The sequence below is a fragment of the Hylobates moloch genome, unplaced genomic scaffold, assembly GCF_009828535.3.
Source record: "Hylobates moloch isolate HMO894 unplaced genomic scaffold, HMol_V3 SCAFFOLD_4, whole genome shotgun sequence".
In the NCBI taxonomy this organism is placed as follows: domain Eukaryota; kingdom Metazoa; phylum Chordata; class Mammalia; order Primates; family Hylobatidae; genus Hylobates; species Hylobates moloch.
In genome coordinates, this window is record NW_026652279.1 from 171,794,888 (window position 1) to 171,810,803 (window position 15,916).

Here is a 15,916-nt window from a genome sequence, read left to right on the forward strand (position 1 = left end):
TCCCTGGAGAACGCTGACAAATACGCAGGCTCTGAGGTTATGTTTCTTTGAAGCTTATGCTATTAGACAATAGCAAGCTTTGAATGCTGGTATTTTTCAGAGTCAATTAGGTTTTCATCTCTTTTTATTAAGGAAAAAAACCATGTTGCCTCTAACTTAATATTTAAATATGTTTATTTTATTTGTCATCCTTAGAATAAGGATTTTCCTTTATACAGAATGTTCCATAATTTGGTTTCCGCTCCCAAGGGTGGGAGTGAGTAGTGAGTGCAGGCTCTGCCCGCGGCCCTAGTCCTAGCCTGGGCGTGGCATCCCCCTGTGGTAACTGGCTCTCAGTACACTTTCATGCAGCTTTCTCTTCTGCTTTAGATGAACTCCTGTTGGAAAGAAGAGAGTTTCTTGAGAAACTGGGTGTTTCATTAACTGTTCTTAGAGCCTATGTTTCAGACGCACCATGGCTCACTCCACCAGCGAGCACGGGCTGTGAGGCCGGCGGGTGTGGCTGGTGGCATTAGACTCCCCTCCTTTGAGTGTCCACGCCCCACACAGATGCCTTCTTAGGGCTGCACAGGGTGGCCTTCCCCAGGTGCAGGGGGTGAGTACCAAGCGCTCCTGTGTGCCGGGCCCTACACTCAGCCCTTCCATCTCCTCAACACCCAGGACAGGTGCTGTGATTATCCCACTTTGAAGATGAAGAAACGGAGGCTTAGGATGTGTGGTCATTTGCCCAAGGTCTTCCCACGGTCACACAGCTCATAGGGGCCAAGTTGGGATTGGAACCCAGGTCAGACTGGCTCCAAGCCTGTGCTCCAGCCCCAAGCAGTCCCCAGCAGAGCCTGATCCTCTGGCTCCATGGGTGGGTATGGGGCTCAGGGAGCAGAATTCTTGCTTTCAGTTTCCCAGGAAGATGCTGGGTGACTGGAAGGAGAGACAGGGAAAGGCACCTCGAATGGAATAAGGCCAGTTGGTCGTCTGAGTGGGAGGTGCTGGGATGGCCCCTGGGGGTGCTCAGGGTGTGCTAGGATTCGAGAGGCCCAGAGAGGGCCAGGCTGGCATGGGCACGGGGGTGGGGGCTCAGATGAGCCTGGCAGTGTGCAGTGTGAGGGGAGATGGGCACCGGCAGGATTGGGGAGACACCAGGGGACAGGAGGAACCGAGCCCTCAGTTGTGGAGGGAGGGGAGAGCCCCGCGGATGTGTCCGAGGCAGGAGGACGGAGGGGTCGCTGGCTGCGTCAGGCTGCCTTTGGCTCTCCCTGCGGGGCCACCATGTCCAGTGTCATTTCCCCCGCGTTCTCCCTCAAAACCCATCGACAACTCCAAGCTTGGTGGAGCTGGGCTGGTCCTCCTCCTCCTCTTCCCCTCACGGTGGCCGGCTGTGGATCTCATTCCTGGGATGTCAGTACCAGGAGGTTGGGGACTCCTGGTTCTTCACTGTCCAGTATTGCCAGGGCTCTGGAAGTCCCCACTGTCACCTCCGGGGCTTCTGTTGCCGACGGCCACAACTAGAGGTGCTGATGACGTACGGGAGCTTCATCAGTGCAGAGGCCCCTGTCTTTTGCTGTCTGTGTTATAGGAGAATTTGTGATTCTCCCTGCAGAACAGTCAGATCCCAGGGAAATGGAACCTTGACAAGGTCAATCATGAAATTGTATCTAAAGCAGCAGAGGTTGTCCTGGACAGCGGCACAGTCTGAGAAATTGGCCGTAGCTTGAACGACCGCTCACTGCCCTTTCTACACTGCGTGTGTTGGCCTGGTCCCTGCTGCTGGGGGCATGAGCAGACCTTGTGGCCTGGGGTTTCATGGTCCTGGGACTTACATTGGCCTGGCAAAGTCTGAACATGGCGGGCTGGGGGCCCCCCTTCAGAGAAGCTCCTGGCCTGTGCTCGATGACAACTCGTGCAGCAGGGAGGTCTCCAGAGACGCTTCCCGGGACCGTCCTCATCGGCATTTTAACAAAGGACGAGCTGGCCGGCTTCCCACGCTTGTGGACAGTGAGGGGCTGGGAGCAGCAGCAGACAGGCTGGATGGGAAAGTCAGAACCCCAATGCCTTAAGAGGGGACAGGGAGGCCCACCTAACCATCCTCTAGCGGGTGAGCTCCCAGGCAGGGCTGTCTGTTTTATGTGAGAAACCCCAGGGCCTAGGACAGTGCCTGGCACGTGGTGGGTGCTTGGGAAGCACCAGTGGAGGTGAGTGAAGGCGACAGGGTCTCAACGTCTGGCTCTGTGCTCAGGCTATGAAAAGCCAGCCATGTGGCTCAGCAATGGCTCATTTGCCAAAGTCTTTGGTGTTCACAGACAGCAACTCAGGATTCGTGGTGTGACGCGCTCCAGATGGGGGGTCTCAGGCTGCGTGGACGGGCAAGTGCTGCAGGGTATGGGGGGAGGGTCTGGGCACATTGGGCTGCCATGTGACTCAGGGATACCGGGAGGACAAGAGGGCTGTCAGCCTCACCCAGGACTGGCTCCCAGGTGTTCTGGAAAGCTCCGAGGAGAAGCCTGGGGCCAGGGGCAGAAGCCACAGGATCTGCATGGCCAACTCTTAGCAGGCAGACAGTGGTGGAGCTGTGTGAACAGGGAGTGAAGAAGGGCTGGACTGGGGGACCCCACCCCACGAGAGGGTGGGGGGCCTCCTGGCAGGGGTGTGGGGGCCCTTCCTGGGCCTGTCATGGGGGAGCAGGCTCCTGTCATCGCGTGGTTGAGACCCTTGAGTAGGTGGGTGGTGGCAGCCTTGTGAGTCCTGATTATTCCTGGGCTGAGAAGAGAGAGCGTGCTCTCATTGACGTGGGCCGCGACTCCTTGAATTTGGACTTGTTGGGACAGGTGAATGTCTGGACGGGGCTCCTGTGGAGCTCAGGCGGGTCCACTTGGGGGCTGGGCTCACTTGCTCTTCCTGGAGCTGCTCAGAGACACACGTGTCCGCTGAGTGGGAAAAGAAATCCCCCAGCAGCAACCATTCTGGCACTTATCTGTCATCAGCAGGGTCTCACGTTCTGTTTACCTAAAGCTCTTGGAAGAGTGTCAGTGACCTTTTCCAGAGCTGCAAGGCTGTCGATCTCACACATTGTTTCTCTCTCCTCTTCAGTGGGAAAAATTAAGGGCAATGATGAAGATTTGACAAAAAATGATGACTTAACTCTAAGCTCGTTTTTCCTCCCAGCCAGGCCACGGGGCTCTAGACCCCAGGCCATTAGCTTCGACCCTGCCCAGTCCCAGAGAGCCACCGTAAACCTCATTCCACGCCCCATCAGCTCCGACAGATGCCGAGAGAATTGGTTGGATCTGAGAGTGTAGACCTACCACCCTCTGTCTCTTCACCAGCAAGTGAAGTCACTCCTGTGTGCCGCTTTTCCTTTATCTTCTGAGAGCATTCTTGGAACGTCCATTAGAATATGATTGATATCATTAAGAAGCCAAATATAAAAGATTATGCCAAAAAAGAGCAAGCATCAGAACAAGGAGAAATCACATGATAGGTTCCGTCTTCCCTCGTCGTCATGTCTGCAGATTTTCTGTTGTGTAAGGAAGCTAGCCTAGCCCCAGGAGCAGAGCCGGTGAGTGTCTGCAGGTTTTCCGTTGTGTAAGGAAGCTAGCCCAGAGGGGGGGTGGAGGGGGTCAGTGTCCACAGGGTTTTCCCTGCTGTGACAACTAAGAGTTTTTCATTCCTTTGAGCCCCACTTTGAAACCTCTCTGCCTCATAACTGCAGGGTGTGGGGCCCAGGGCCGGTTCTGCAGAGCCTGCACTGTCTCTCTTGGGAGCAGTCAGCAGTGGAGCTCGGGCTGGCCCTAAACAATGAGGACCAGGATCCTTGGGATGGCCCTACCTGTGGAATAAATAGATACAAAACCCACTGCTGGGAGCCAGGCCTCATGCCCGGTGTTTGTCAGGTGCGTCTGTTTGAAGAGGAGGAGTGGGATTCTGGAAGGGGCGGCCCGGCCAAGGAAACGCCCTGCCTGTGATGCCGGGAGCATTGGGATTTGCATTTACTCCTGCATAACTGGGGCATTCCTCGAATCGAGGGTGGAGAGAAGCAAAGTGGACACCGGCCTGGCGGCCTGACCCTTCAGGGAGCCTGGAACACCGCCCAGAGAGGCTTCCAGGGGCTGGACAGGCCATAGGGAGTGGTGAGCACTGGGCCGTTCTGACCATGCAAACAGCAGCTCCTGTGGTCCCACCTGCTGCACTGTCCCCACGGGAAGTGCTCTGATGGGAAGCTATTATGGGTGCTCCTGGGAAGGCCGCCCCCAGCTTGGTGGGCCTGGGCCTAAGGATGTGAGGCCGCTGCCATGTGTCCCCATATGTAAGAGGGGTAAGTGACACCACCAGCCTTGTTCCTGCCCAGGGCCCTCAGGCTGCTTGTCCCCTGGTGACTGTGAAGGTAGGGGAGCCCACCTCAACCAAATATTTGGACAAACAAAAAGTCTGAATATTCATAGAGCCACTTAACGTCTTAAATGTGCTATCAGTTGCCCACTGAGCAGCTATTGCAGACTGGTGGCTTTCTGAGATGCCATGTGATACAGTTTGGCTGTGTCCCCACCTAAACCTCATCTTGAATTGTAGTTCCCATAATCCCCACATGTCATGGGAGGGACCCAGTGGGAGGCAGTTGAATCACAGGGGCGGTTACCCCCATGCTGCTGTTCTCGTGAGAGTGAGTGAGTTCTCATGAGATCTGACGGTTTTATAACGGGCTTCTGCCCCTTTTGCTCAGCACTTCTCCTTCCTGCAATCATGCGAAGAAGGATGTGTTTGCTTCCCCTTCTGCCATGATTGTAAGTTTCCTGAGGCCTCCCCAGCCCTGTAGAACTGTGAGTCAGTTGAGCCTCTTTCTTTTATAAATTACCCAGTCTTGGGTATGTCCTTATAGCAGCGTGAGAACAGACTGATACACCATGTCACCGAGTATCTGTTCCCACCGCAGATCCTACGTGGGGACGCTCCTCTCCAATCTCCCCTGCCCTCCCTTTGCTTGGCATCTCTAGGCACCATGCCTTCCCTCTCCCCAGTCTACCAGGCTGTCATGTTAGCCTCTGTGTGTCCTCACGTCCTCTTCTAGACTGGCCCTCCCCATTACCCCAAACTCATCACTTACCTTTCTTTTCTCTCAGTCCCTAATGCAGCTGGTCTTGGCTTGGTGGTTAGGAGCAAAACAATTCAATTAAATTGATTCATTTACACTAGAGTGTGGCTTTTGGGGCCCAAAGGAGTCTGGTGCTTCCCGAGCTCAGGAGTTGTGTAGGGAGGGAGGCTCCACCTGGAGGCCTTGAAGTGGCCTCTAGGGCTGAGCAGAGGAGGCAGCAACGACATGGTGGAGGCTCAGGACGGTGTGGGCTGACTTCCTGGGCTGCCGTCATGCCCGCCATGCCCTCAGAGGGTGGCTGTGGCCCTGGGGCCCTGGAGGGCTCTTTCTCTGTGGCTTCTCTGACAGCCAGGAGTGCCTTATGCTGTCCCCTCTTCCCCCACCGCTTCCCCAGACTCAGACCTTCCCCCTTGCCTCCATCTCAGCCTCGGCCTCAGGGCCTCAGTCTGTTCTTATTTCCTCTCATTCCTTCAGTGCGTTCATGGGTCTGACGCACAGAGCTGCATCCTGAGGTCCCTCCTGTAGACCTTGCCTGCCACGGGGCCCACTGCCAAGAAGATGCCAGGTGATATTTAACCCATAACCATCAGGCAATTTGCACAAGCCAATGAGTGGGAAAAATTCTGAGATATTAGGAATGTTAGGTTTAAATAGAATCTTACTCTTGCGTAAGCCCGGAAAATCTCCAGTTCAATCCTTCCCGGCTCCAGAGGCTGGCTTACTGGGGGACTGTTTGGGGAATGGGTTCAGATGCAGATTCCTGGGCCCCAACAGAGATGCTTGACCCAGGGATGTGTATTTAATAAGCTCTCCTCCCTAGTGCCTGGAGCATGATTAGGCTCGGGAGCTGTGACCTGGTCCTGAGGGTGGGGTATACCACAGACATCCTGCACATGTGTTCTGGGCAGGTGTCCTTTCTGGATTTGAATCTCTAGGGTAAAGAGGAGAGCTTTCCCACCTTGTGGATTCTAAGTGCCTCACCCTCTGAGCCTTTGCACACTTGTATTTTTCACAGCACACTCATCTGTCAGAGGGAGGCTTTTCCTTACTCCTGAGGGAACCCTCCAGGGGCACTCTGGCTTTCTCTGTGCCTGCCCCAGGGAGGAGAAGTGACAGAGCTGAAGCTTTGGGAGAGGGGGCCAGGCATTGTGGCAGCACCTGCCTCCCTGTCTTGACATCTCTCTGCCCATGAGACATTTCTGCTGTGCTTCTCTGGGCTGTGGTTTTTCCAGGGTTGGCCCCACAGCAGGGGGTGGGGGGTGCTGGGGGTCCCTCAGTCCTGACAGAGACCGGGAGATCTGCCCAACTGGGGGCAGCAGGCACGTTCTCCCACCAAGGGTTTATCCTCCACAAAGGAGATGTTTTTGCCTGCGTCTGCCTGCCTCCTGCCTCTTCCGTTACAGCTGGACTTGGGCAGGGGTAATTGCAAGGCTGAAATTACCATCAAAGGAAACTCTGCCTGTATTCCCAGAAGAGGGTAGCTTTTTCTGATGTTTCTGAGAAGTGCTGTTGTCATAATCCTCTTTAATATGGACTTCTTTGATTAAGAACATGGAAAAAATGGGGAAAAGTTTTCTTCATTGCACATGTATAAACATTTTTGGCCCATGCTTTATTTTAAAATGTAGGGATGGGATGCTAATACGATTTGCAAGCTCTATTTGGAAATGTGCGTTGGCAAGTGAAGGTGTAAACAGAGTCAGGTGTCCTCTGACTCCCTTGAACCAACAGTGTAGACCTTGGCAGATGGCTGGTGAACCAATCCTAGGAACTGGAATTTACATTCTGGATGCAAGATTTCAAGAGAGTGCTGAACTTTCCTGCTGCTGAATACATTTTCATGCACTGTGTGGGGATTTCTGATTCCCAGTTCTCTCCTTGGCAACTGTTGATTCAGTACTCTGGCTTGGTTCTGAATGTGCTGTTCTATTTCCTTGCATGTGCCTTTGACCATGTGAAGCTGCACTTGGGGACGGCCGTTCTTTGTGTTGGTTCATGCCTCACTGTGTGGCCTTGGGCAAGTCATTTGCTAGACCTTGGTTTTACCTTCTGTCAAATGGGGTAATGATAACTGCCCTGCTCTCTCAGAAGCCGTAGGTGAGCGTGAAGGGAGAGTGTGGGCATGTGTGGGAGGAACTGTAAAGTGCTGGTTGGTGCAGGGTTCTCGTGTTCTTGTGCCCTGCGTTCCTGCAGTGGCTCCCAAGGGCGAGAACGTGCCTGAACGTGCACTCCAGAGATCCCAGAGTAAAGGGAATCATCCCCGCCAGTCTAGGGTTGACTTCCTCTGTCTCGGGAAGCTGTAGAAATGGTTTTAGACGCCATATTCACATCTCCATGTGCCCTTGCCCCAGAAGTAGCTGGTCTTAATGCTCAAATAATAGGGTCATGTATTCCATACCACAGACCTCCAGGAATAAGGGCAATGAGAGGGTTAGAAAGGGGTGTGCTTGCTTTTTTCCTTACGTATTGTTGTTGATAATGTTGATGCTGTACTTGGCATTTTGGTCAGTGTTGTTTTATTCAGATCCAAAATCTCCTGGACTAGAATTTCATCTTGGGAGAAGCACACAAGAACATGTTAGAGTCCGCCCCGCAGGGCTGGCCCTTGTGCTCCTGTCCCCTAAGGCCATCTGCACACACAGTGAATGGGAAACAGGAACTCCAGGAACCCAGGGGATGTGGGACTTGACTTTCGAAAGAACCTTCTCTGGGTGGGCAGGCCGCTGCCTCCCTCAATAATTTAAGAAAAACTGAGACCATTTGGACGTTTTGGACACTGAACATTGTCCCCCAAAGGTACAAGGCTGGATGCTTGGCCCACACGTGGTCCTAAGTCTCCTTCCTGCCCTGGGTCCCTCTGTCCCATCTCTGAGGCTCTCCCAAAGCTGCCCTCCGTGTGTGAGTGAGCGTCGCTCCTGATCTCTGTGTCAACGCAGCCTCATTTTCTTCTTTTACGTCCCTATGGGTCCTCCTAGGGAGCTTTTACCATGAGAGCCCTGAGCTTCGTGTCTGCCAGACCCAGAAAAAACACACGAGCTCTGCTCCCACCAGAATGTGACCTTGGACAAGCGTCCTCCTGGCCCTGAGCTTCGGTTTCCTGTCTGTAAAACGGGGGTGTGTATTTGCCTGTGGGCTTTCCTGAGGGTCCAGTAAAGCAGTGTATGCAGAAGGCGCTCGGCATGGATCCTGGGCCATGGCCAGCTGCTGCGGCAACTGAGAGTCACCGCTGTCTCTGCAGCACAGTCACCAGGCCAGGCTGCAGCGCTGGGCTGGGCAGTGGGTCCTGGTTTGCTGGGGCCCTCTGGGTTCAGCCCGGAAAGTCCCTCAATGAGGAGCTCCTCAGCCCTAGGCAAAGCGGGCATCTGGTCACCCCAGGACCAGCTCATGCGGAATTCGAGGGTAAAGGGGAAGAGGCTGAAAATGCCACTGGAAATGAAGATGCCACCAATACCCCCGAGAAAAATGCTTCGTCCTGGGCTCTCAGTGTCTCGCCCAGCAGCTGTGCTCTCCCTCTTCCTCGCTCACAGAGCTGGGTTTTGGCAATGTGCGCCCCCAGTGAGGCCCCCTGCGGCCGGGTGGGCTACAGCCCTGTAAGGTAGGAGGAGTCTACCAGCTCTGTGAGGAGTTTGCTCCTCCTGATAAAAGGGGAACCAGTGTCCAGGCCTGCACCCCCGCCTCTTGCCCTGGGAGTGGACGAGGTGCCTGGCACTGTGGACACCATCCTTGATCATGAGGCACGAGCTTGAGGAATCAGGAAAATTGCCCAACAGTTGGTCTGCTCAAACGTGTGAGCTGTTTGCACTCAGCCAAGCCTTAAAGTAACAGAACCAGGAAGGAACCATCTATACAGATTCCAGGTATGCCTTTGGAGTGTCCCATATGTTTGGGAAAATTTGGACTGGACGAGGTCTCATTAATAGTAAAGGTTAAGGCCTTGTTCGCGAGGAGCTGACCACTCAAGTATTGAATAATCTTCAGTTGCCAGAAGAAATAGCTATTGTCCATGTTCCCAGACACCAGAAAAGCCTTTCTTTCTTTTGAAAGTCAAGGAAATAACCGAGCAGATCAGGTAGCCAAGCAGGCTGCTGTGTCTTCTGAAATGTGTATTTTTCACTTAACTCCCTGTCTCCCTCGTCTTACAGTAATCCCCATTTTCTCTTCCACTGAAAAAGAAAAACTGATAAAAATAGGCGCTAAAGAGAATTCAGAAGGAAAATGCGTACTGCCAGACCAGAGAGAAATGTTGAATAAACCTCTTATGAGGGAAATCTCACCCCAACTACATCAGGGGATCCACTGGGGGCCCCAGGCCATGTGTGATGCAGTTCTCAGAGTTTATGGTTGTGTAGGGACTTTGTATGTCTGCAAAGGGACAGAGATGGGGGAGAAATTAAAATATGGACTGGGTATTAGCTGCTATAAGGATTTTTGTTAATTTTGTTAGTGTGATTATGTCATTGTGGATACATTAAAAACAGTGCTTTAATCGGTTAGCAAGAAAACATTTTACATGAAGTGATAAGACACGTGGGGCAGTGCTGAATTATTCCTGGTAATGACAAAAGCGTGTGTGTGTGTGTGTGTGTGTAGAAAAAGCAAGATGGAAAAACGTGCACAATTATTGAAACTGAAGGATGAATATGTGGGTGTTCATGGTATTCTTCCTTGACTTCCTGCAAGTTAGAACAGTTCCATAAAGTAACAAAAAGTTAAAATATATAATGTATGTGTGGATTTCTGAAATTATAAAGGGCTTCAAATACAGAAAAACTTCTTAGATTCCTCCATTGCCCAAGGAATAAATGTCCAATGGTAAAAAATTCAGGGAGATAGGGAAGGATGGTGTCTTCGTCTATTTGTTCTGCTATAACAAAATACCCGAGACTGGGTAAATTAAAAAGGACGTAAATTTATTTCACATCCTTCTGGAGGCTGGGAAGTCCAAGATCAAGCCAGTGGCTTGTTTGGTGTCTTGCAAAGGCTGCTCTAAGCATCCATGATGGCGCCTTGTTGCTGAGTCCTCTGGAGAGGAGGAACCCTGTGTCCTCACATGGTGAAAGGCAAGAGAGCCAAATGCTGCACAAAGCCTCTTTCATAAGGGCCTTAATCCCATTTATGAGGGAGCACCCTTTTGACCAATCACCTCTTAAAGGTCCCACCTCTTAATGTTATCACTATCAGTTTCAATACCTGAATTTTTGAGGGGACACATTCAAACCACAGCAGAGAAGGACTCATGGGAGAAGAGACTATCACCTGCCTGATTCAGACCCATGGTTTTCTGTTTGCCCAACCATCTACTTGGGACTCTACCTGAATTCATTCTTATTGGCCAGGTCTTCACTTCTTGCCAGCAGCACAGCAAGAGGACAAAGCAGAGGGTCCCGTCTCCTTGGCTCACTGCCATGCTTCCTCCAGCTGAGGGAGAAAGACCTTATAAAAGTCTTAAGCTTCCCGGCCTTGGTCTCCAGGACAGTGTGGAATGTCAGGACCTGTGACATCATGACCAGGAAGGGAGCTGCTGACATCTTGCCTGGGGTGAGCAGAGTTTCTATCCAGTCTATGACTGGGTAGGAGGGAGGAGTTTGGTGGGAGTCTTGAGGTAACAGAAATCCTCTCTCCCATTGCTTTTTATGGTGACTTCCTCTATCCTGAGGACTCTGAGGACTGAAGGGGTAGATACTAATTAGAACTCTAAGTGCCAGTAGCCAAAAGCCAACAAAATCTGCTCCCATGGAAAGAGGCGTATTTGAAGGATGCTGGAGAGGTCATTGAGTTACAGAGCAAGTGCCAGAACCGACAGATCCAGACGGTCTAATCACCTCTTAAAGGCCCCTTGAGGAACAGAGCCTTGAAGAACAGAGGCCTGTGGCCCCATGTCTGCTTCCACTCTCTCCCACCCTCAAAGCTCCAGGGTGGTGAAGAATAGGAGACAGATGACCCAGGTTTCAGCATCCTTTCCCCCAAAACTTCTTTCTCAGCATCTGCCCCAATCTCTCCCTGGCAGTGAGACTTTCATCACAAGAGGAGAACATGGCTGCATTTCCATGTTATCATCCTCCCAGCTCGATTTCCTAGGCTTTCTAGAGCTTTCTCCATCAGCGCAGTGACAAAAGCCCAAAGGAGTCACTCTGGTTGACTCCGCTGGATCCTATCTCACCCCTGGACTGACTCCTATGTCCAGGACTCAGAGCAGGGCACCTGGTTTAGACTGGGCCAGGAGTGGGGTCCCGGGTGAACAGCCCTCAAATCTCAGCTCCGTGGTAGAGAAGGACAAAGAAGTGGTCCTGAACGTACAACAGTGCCTCCTGAGACCAGATCAGGACCCTAAGGATGGCTTGACCACCAGGGCTCTTTGACTCTATTTTTTTATTGCTGATATGGGGGTATGAAAAGACTTTCCCACTTTAAACATTATTTTTCACCTTGAAATTCTTGTTTGATTCAATTTCAATTAGCTGGGCTTTATGTTTTATTATTACATTTTCATTTACCTTAAAATGAGCTCATGGATATTATAATCTGTGACTTCACTGATGCTTGAGGATTCAGGTCTGTTGAGTTTATATTCTAACAACGAAATGATTGGGAATGATACGCTTGGCTCAGGCTGTCTTTTCCTCAGAATTTCTTAAAAATAATATTTTATTTTTTGGAGTAGTTTTAGGTTAACAGAAAAATTGAGCAAGAAGTTTCCATATACCTCCTTATAAATTTTAGAGAAATACTGAATGTTGCTGTGGAGAAGTCTGAGGCCAATGTGATTACCATTCTCTGCTGTGTGAGATTTACTTTGCTGTTTGAACACGTGAAGTATTATTTCCTTATCTTGAAGTTCAATAGCATAATTAGGATTTATCTTGATGTTTTTATTCCCCATTAAGTTTCACAGAAAAAAAGTTATGTTTGATATGCAAATTTAAACTTTTAGTTTCAAGAACTTCTCTTATCTTAATCTTTGCGTGTACCCTCAGGTATCTGGTTCTTGACTCAGGGACACTGATTTTTCTTATATTGGACTTTCTTTGTCTGTCTTCAATGTCTAATAGCTTTTCACTGACTAATGTTACTCCTTTGTCTTTTTCACTTCTATTCATCTTGTTTTTGTCCATGCAAGTCATTTAATTTCTAGAAATACCTATATTATTTCTTGTTTCTATTATCTCTATTGTAATATTGTTAGATCCTCAATTTAATTATGCCCCTCTATATCAATTCTATTGTGTTTTGTTCATCTTTGGGCTTTTTTGTAATGTGTCAGTTTTTCCATCCCATGAAGAATTGAGAGGACTTTCCTCTGTCTTTTGCATTGTGTTTCCTCTGTGTTGTTGTTTTGGTTGGCCTTTTGCCTGGTATTCTTTTTCTTTGATTGCTGTTGTTTTAATAAGTTTGTGCTATTCCGTGTATTTCTTTTCACTTTGCTTGTATTTGGGCATGTCTCTCAGACGTTATTACGATAAACAGTGAATGACTATTTGGTCCCCTTCCAATCGTCTTTAAGTCATATTTGTTTTCTCCTCACATTCCCGTACCCTATTCTAAGCAAGAGTTTGAGGACTGGGTTGTGTAGGCTGCCTCATTTTCTATGGCCTAAAGAAATGGAGTTGGGGAAAGAGGATGGAACAAAGAAGGTGCTGTAATAATGTCACATTTTTTGAATTTCTAAGTTCATAGAACAAATTTCTGCTCCTGAAAAATGTGATAAGAAAAAATAGAGGGTTTCAAACCACTGGGAAGAGATGAGATCATTAGACCGTTCATCTTTATGTAACCAGACTCCTCAGTTACAGATCATTTTCAAAGCACATTTGCTCTTGTTTTTTTCTTATGAAAATATCCTGTATATCCTTAATTTGGCAATATAAATGTGACCAATTGTTTTAAAAACAGAAGTGATGCTGGCTATTAAAATGTAAACTGTTTCCTAAATGAAAAACTTAAAGGAATGTAATTAGAGAAGTATAAACAGTGGTTAATATGCTGCTTCTTGAAAAGACATATTACAACTTACAATCTTTCTTTATAAGTGTATGTTGTTACTGTTTAATCAGGCATGTGAATGTATTCAGCTGTTAAGCAATCCTATTAGCTGGGAAATTGCATTATTATTTGCTGGTCTGTTTATGTTACATTGTTGTTGGCACTCTAAGTTTCTCTTTTTTCTCCAAGCTTTTCTTACTCTAGTCTCTGTAATCTGTATAATTGTCTTTTTTTAACTTTTATCTTTAGAAAATATTGAATAGAGATACTGGGAGTGATTAACTGTGTCAGAATCACAAAGTTCTAGTGCTTTTCAGATTAATCCTAGAGACATTATGTTGCTGTTTTAAAAGACAGAAGGACCTAGATCCATCATGGAGGGCCACAGTTGGGTTGTGGCCAATGGTCCTTCCTGCCTAGGGAGAATCCACAAATGGTGTCTAGGAAGACCTGCTGTTGACTAGACCAAGGCCACTTCAGTGCATGACATCTTCTTGGACTCATCAACCTTGACCTCAATGGTCAGAGATCTCTCTACTAGTAATTCTAAGTGTTGGCGACAAAAATGAAGAGAGCAAAATAGGGAATGCTTTCTATTCTGGGGAAGCAACAGTGGAAGATTTTTTGTTTGTTTGTTTTTGAGACGGAGTCTCGCTCTGTCGCCCAGGCTAGAGTGCAGTGGCGCGATCTCGGCTCACTGCAAGCTCCGCCTCCCAGGTTCACGCCATTCTCCTGCCTCAGCCTCTCCGAGTAGCTGGGACTACAGGCGCCCGCCACCACGCCTGGCTAATTTTTTGTATTTTTAGTAGAGACGGGGTTTCACCGTGGTCTCAATCTCCTGACCTCGTGATCCGCCCGCTTTGGCCTCCCAAAGTGCTGGGATTACAAGCGTGAGCCACCGCGCCCAGCCAACAGTGGAAGATTTGCCTGAGTAAGAAAATCTCCTAAAAGCTTTCTGTGTCCATCTAAACATTCATACACTCATACATACTTCATTCCTTTGTTCATTCATTTATTTTCCTTGTCTTCTCATAGAATATGTTTTCTGAGATCAGGTTACTATGTTGCTGTTACAGGAAATCAGATTGATTTTAAATTTCTATATGCAATAAAATAAAAGCCTTTGACATCTCCCTTTTATTCTCAACAGTTAATAAGTTTAGAAGCTCAGTGATACGGTTTGGCTGTGTCCCCACCAAAATCTCATATTGAATTCTCACGTGTTGTGGGAGGGACTCAGTGGGAGGTAATTGAATCATGGAGGCAGGTCTTTCCCATGCTGTTCTTGTGGTAGTGAATAAGTCTCATGAGATCTAATGGTTTTACAAAGGGGCGTTTCCCTGCATGAGCTCTCTCTCTTTGCCTGTCACCAGCCATGTAAGACAGGACTTGCTGCTCCTTGCCTTCCACCATGATTGTGAGGCCTCCCCAGCCACGTGGAACTATGAGTCCATTAAACCTCTTTTTCTGTATAAATTACCCAGCTCTGGTATGTCTTTATCAGTAGCATGAAAATGGACTCATACACTCAGTTTTAAAACAAGTTACATGAAGTTGCAGAGCTCTTTAAGAAAGCCATGACTTGCCCAGACAAATCAGTACTGGTGTGTTAACTGAACTCAATTTGATTTTTCTGGGCTTTGTTTTGTATTGGCCCCTTCTTGTTAAATAAAAATAAGAAATTCAATAAAAATGTTAACAAATAGTTTTGACAAAACCGAATACACAAAACATATTGTGATGCAGCTTAAAATTTAAAAAGAAAAAAAGAACAGCTTCAAGAGAATTAAGTACTAATTAAGTACTAAGAACAATCATCAGAGCTAGATACAAGACATCCAATATCTTTCGAGAAACATTACTTATGTTACCCAATTCTTCCTTACACATCTTACTGGCTAACTGAGAACGTAATGCATTAAAATCACATTGAAATGAATTAATATGATAACTGGAGGCAATGAGAGGTAACTGAGACATAATTGCAAATGCAGAATTTTTTTTCAATTTGAAATTGAACGTTTAACAACCAATTCGGAATTTTCTATTTTTGAAAATCCAGTAGCTCTTGGAGTGAATAGACCAAATGACTCCATTTTAATAGGTCTCATCATTGATCTCTGCTTATAAAATTTGCTTCATTGCCTTCGTATACCTGAGACTGAAATGCAGAGCTGTTCTGGAGTCTCCAGGTAGTCCAGGATTTCAGTGCAAACTTGTCTTACACAAAGAGGTCTGAAAAAATAATCTGGCTGCTATGGTTTGAATGTCCTCTCCAAAACTCTTGTTAAAGTTTAATTGTCATTGTGATGGTAGTAAGAGATGGGACCTTTAAGAGTTAATTAGGTCATGAGGGCACTGCCTTCATGAATAAGTTAATGCCATTATCATAGGAGGAAGCTTGTTATCTCGGGAATTGAGCCCCGTTTCTCTCTCTGTCTTGCACCCTGCCTCTCCGTGTGATGCCTTCTGCCATGTTAGGGTGTAGCAAGAAGGCCCTCACCAGCTGTAGCCCCACAGTCTTGTACCTTCCAGCCTACAGGACCCCGAGACAAACAAATCTCTCTTCTTTATAAATTACCTAGTCTATAGTTCTATTATAGCAGCAAAAACAGACTAAGACACTGGCCTTTTACTTTTGATTTTGTTTCTATTGATTTTTACTAGGTACATCTAATTTCAGCTCTTGAAGGTGGCTGACATGGTCATTGAACTGAAGCTTTGTGGTGAAGAAACTATTAAGCAAATGGGGAGGAAGAGCCATACAATTTCACTTTAGTGAGGAGCTAAGAACTAATTTTATTCCAAAATCAAACTCATGCCAAAAACAGGCCAATGCAATCATTTAGGGAT

At 48.2% G+C, this 15,916-nt stretch overlaps 1 protein-coding gene across 1 annotated transcript; it reads right to left on the reverse strand.

Moving 5' to 3' along the window:
• Positions 1–156: 156 nt before the first annotated feature.
• Positions 157–10,527, reverse strand: LOC131383200 (sperm acrosome-associated protein 7-like). The gene is made up of 3 exons (XM_058437061.1): positions 10,397–10,527; positions 7,547–7,636; positions 157–377 (listed from the first exon to the last, which is right to left on the reverse strand). Exons 1-3 carry the CDS (start codon positions 10,488–10,490, stop codon positions 295–297), a joined length of 267 nt encoding a protein of 88 aa, XP_058293044.1. The 5' UTR covers positions 10,491–10,527; the 3' UTR covers positions 157–294.
• Positions 10,528–15,916: the final 5,389 nt, after the last annotated feature.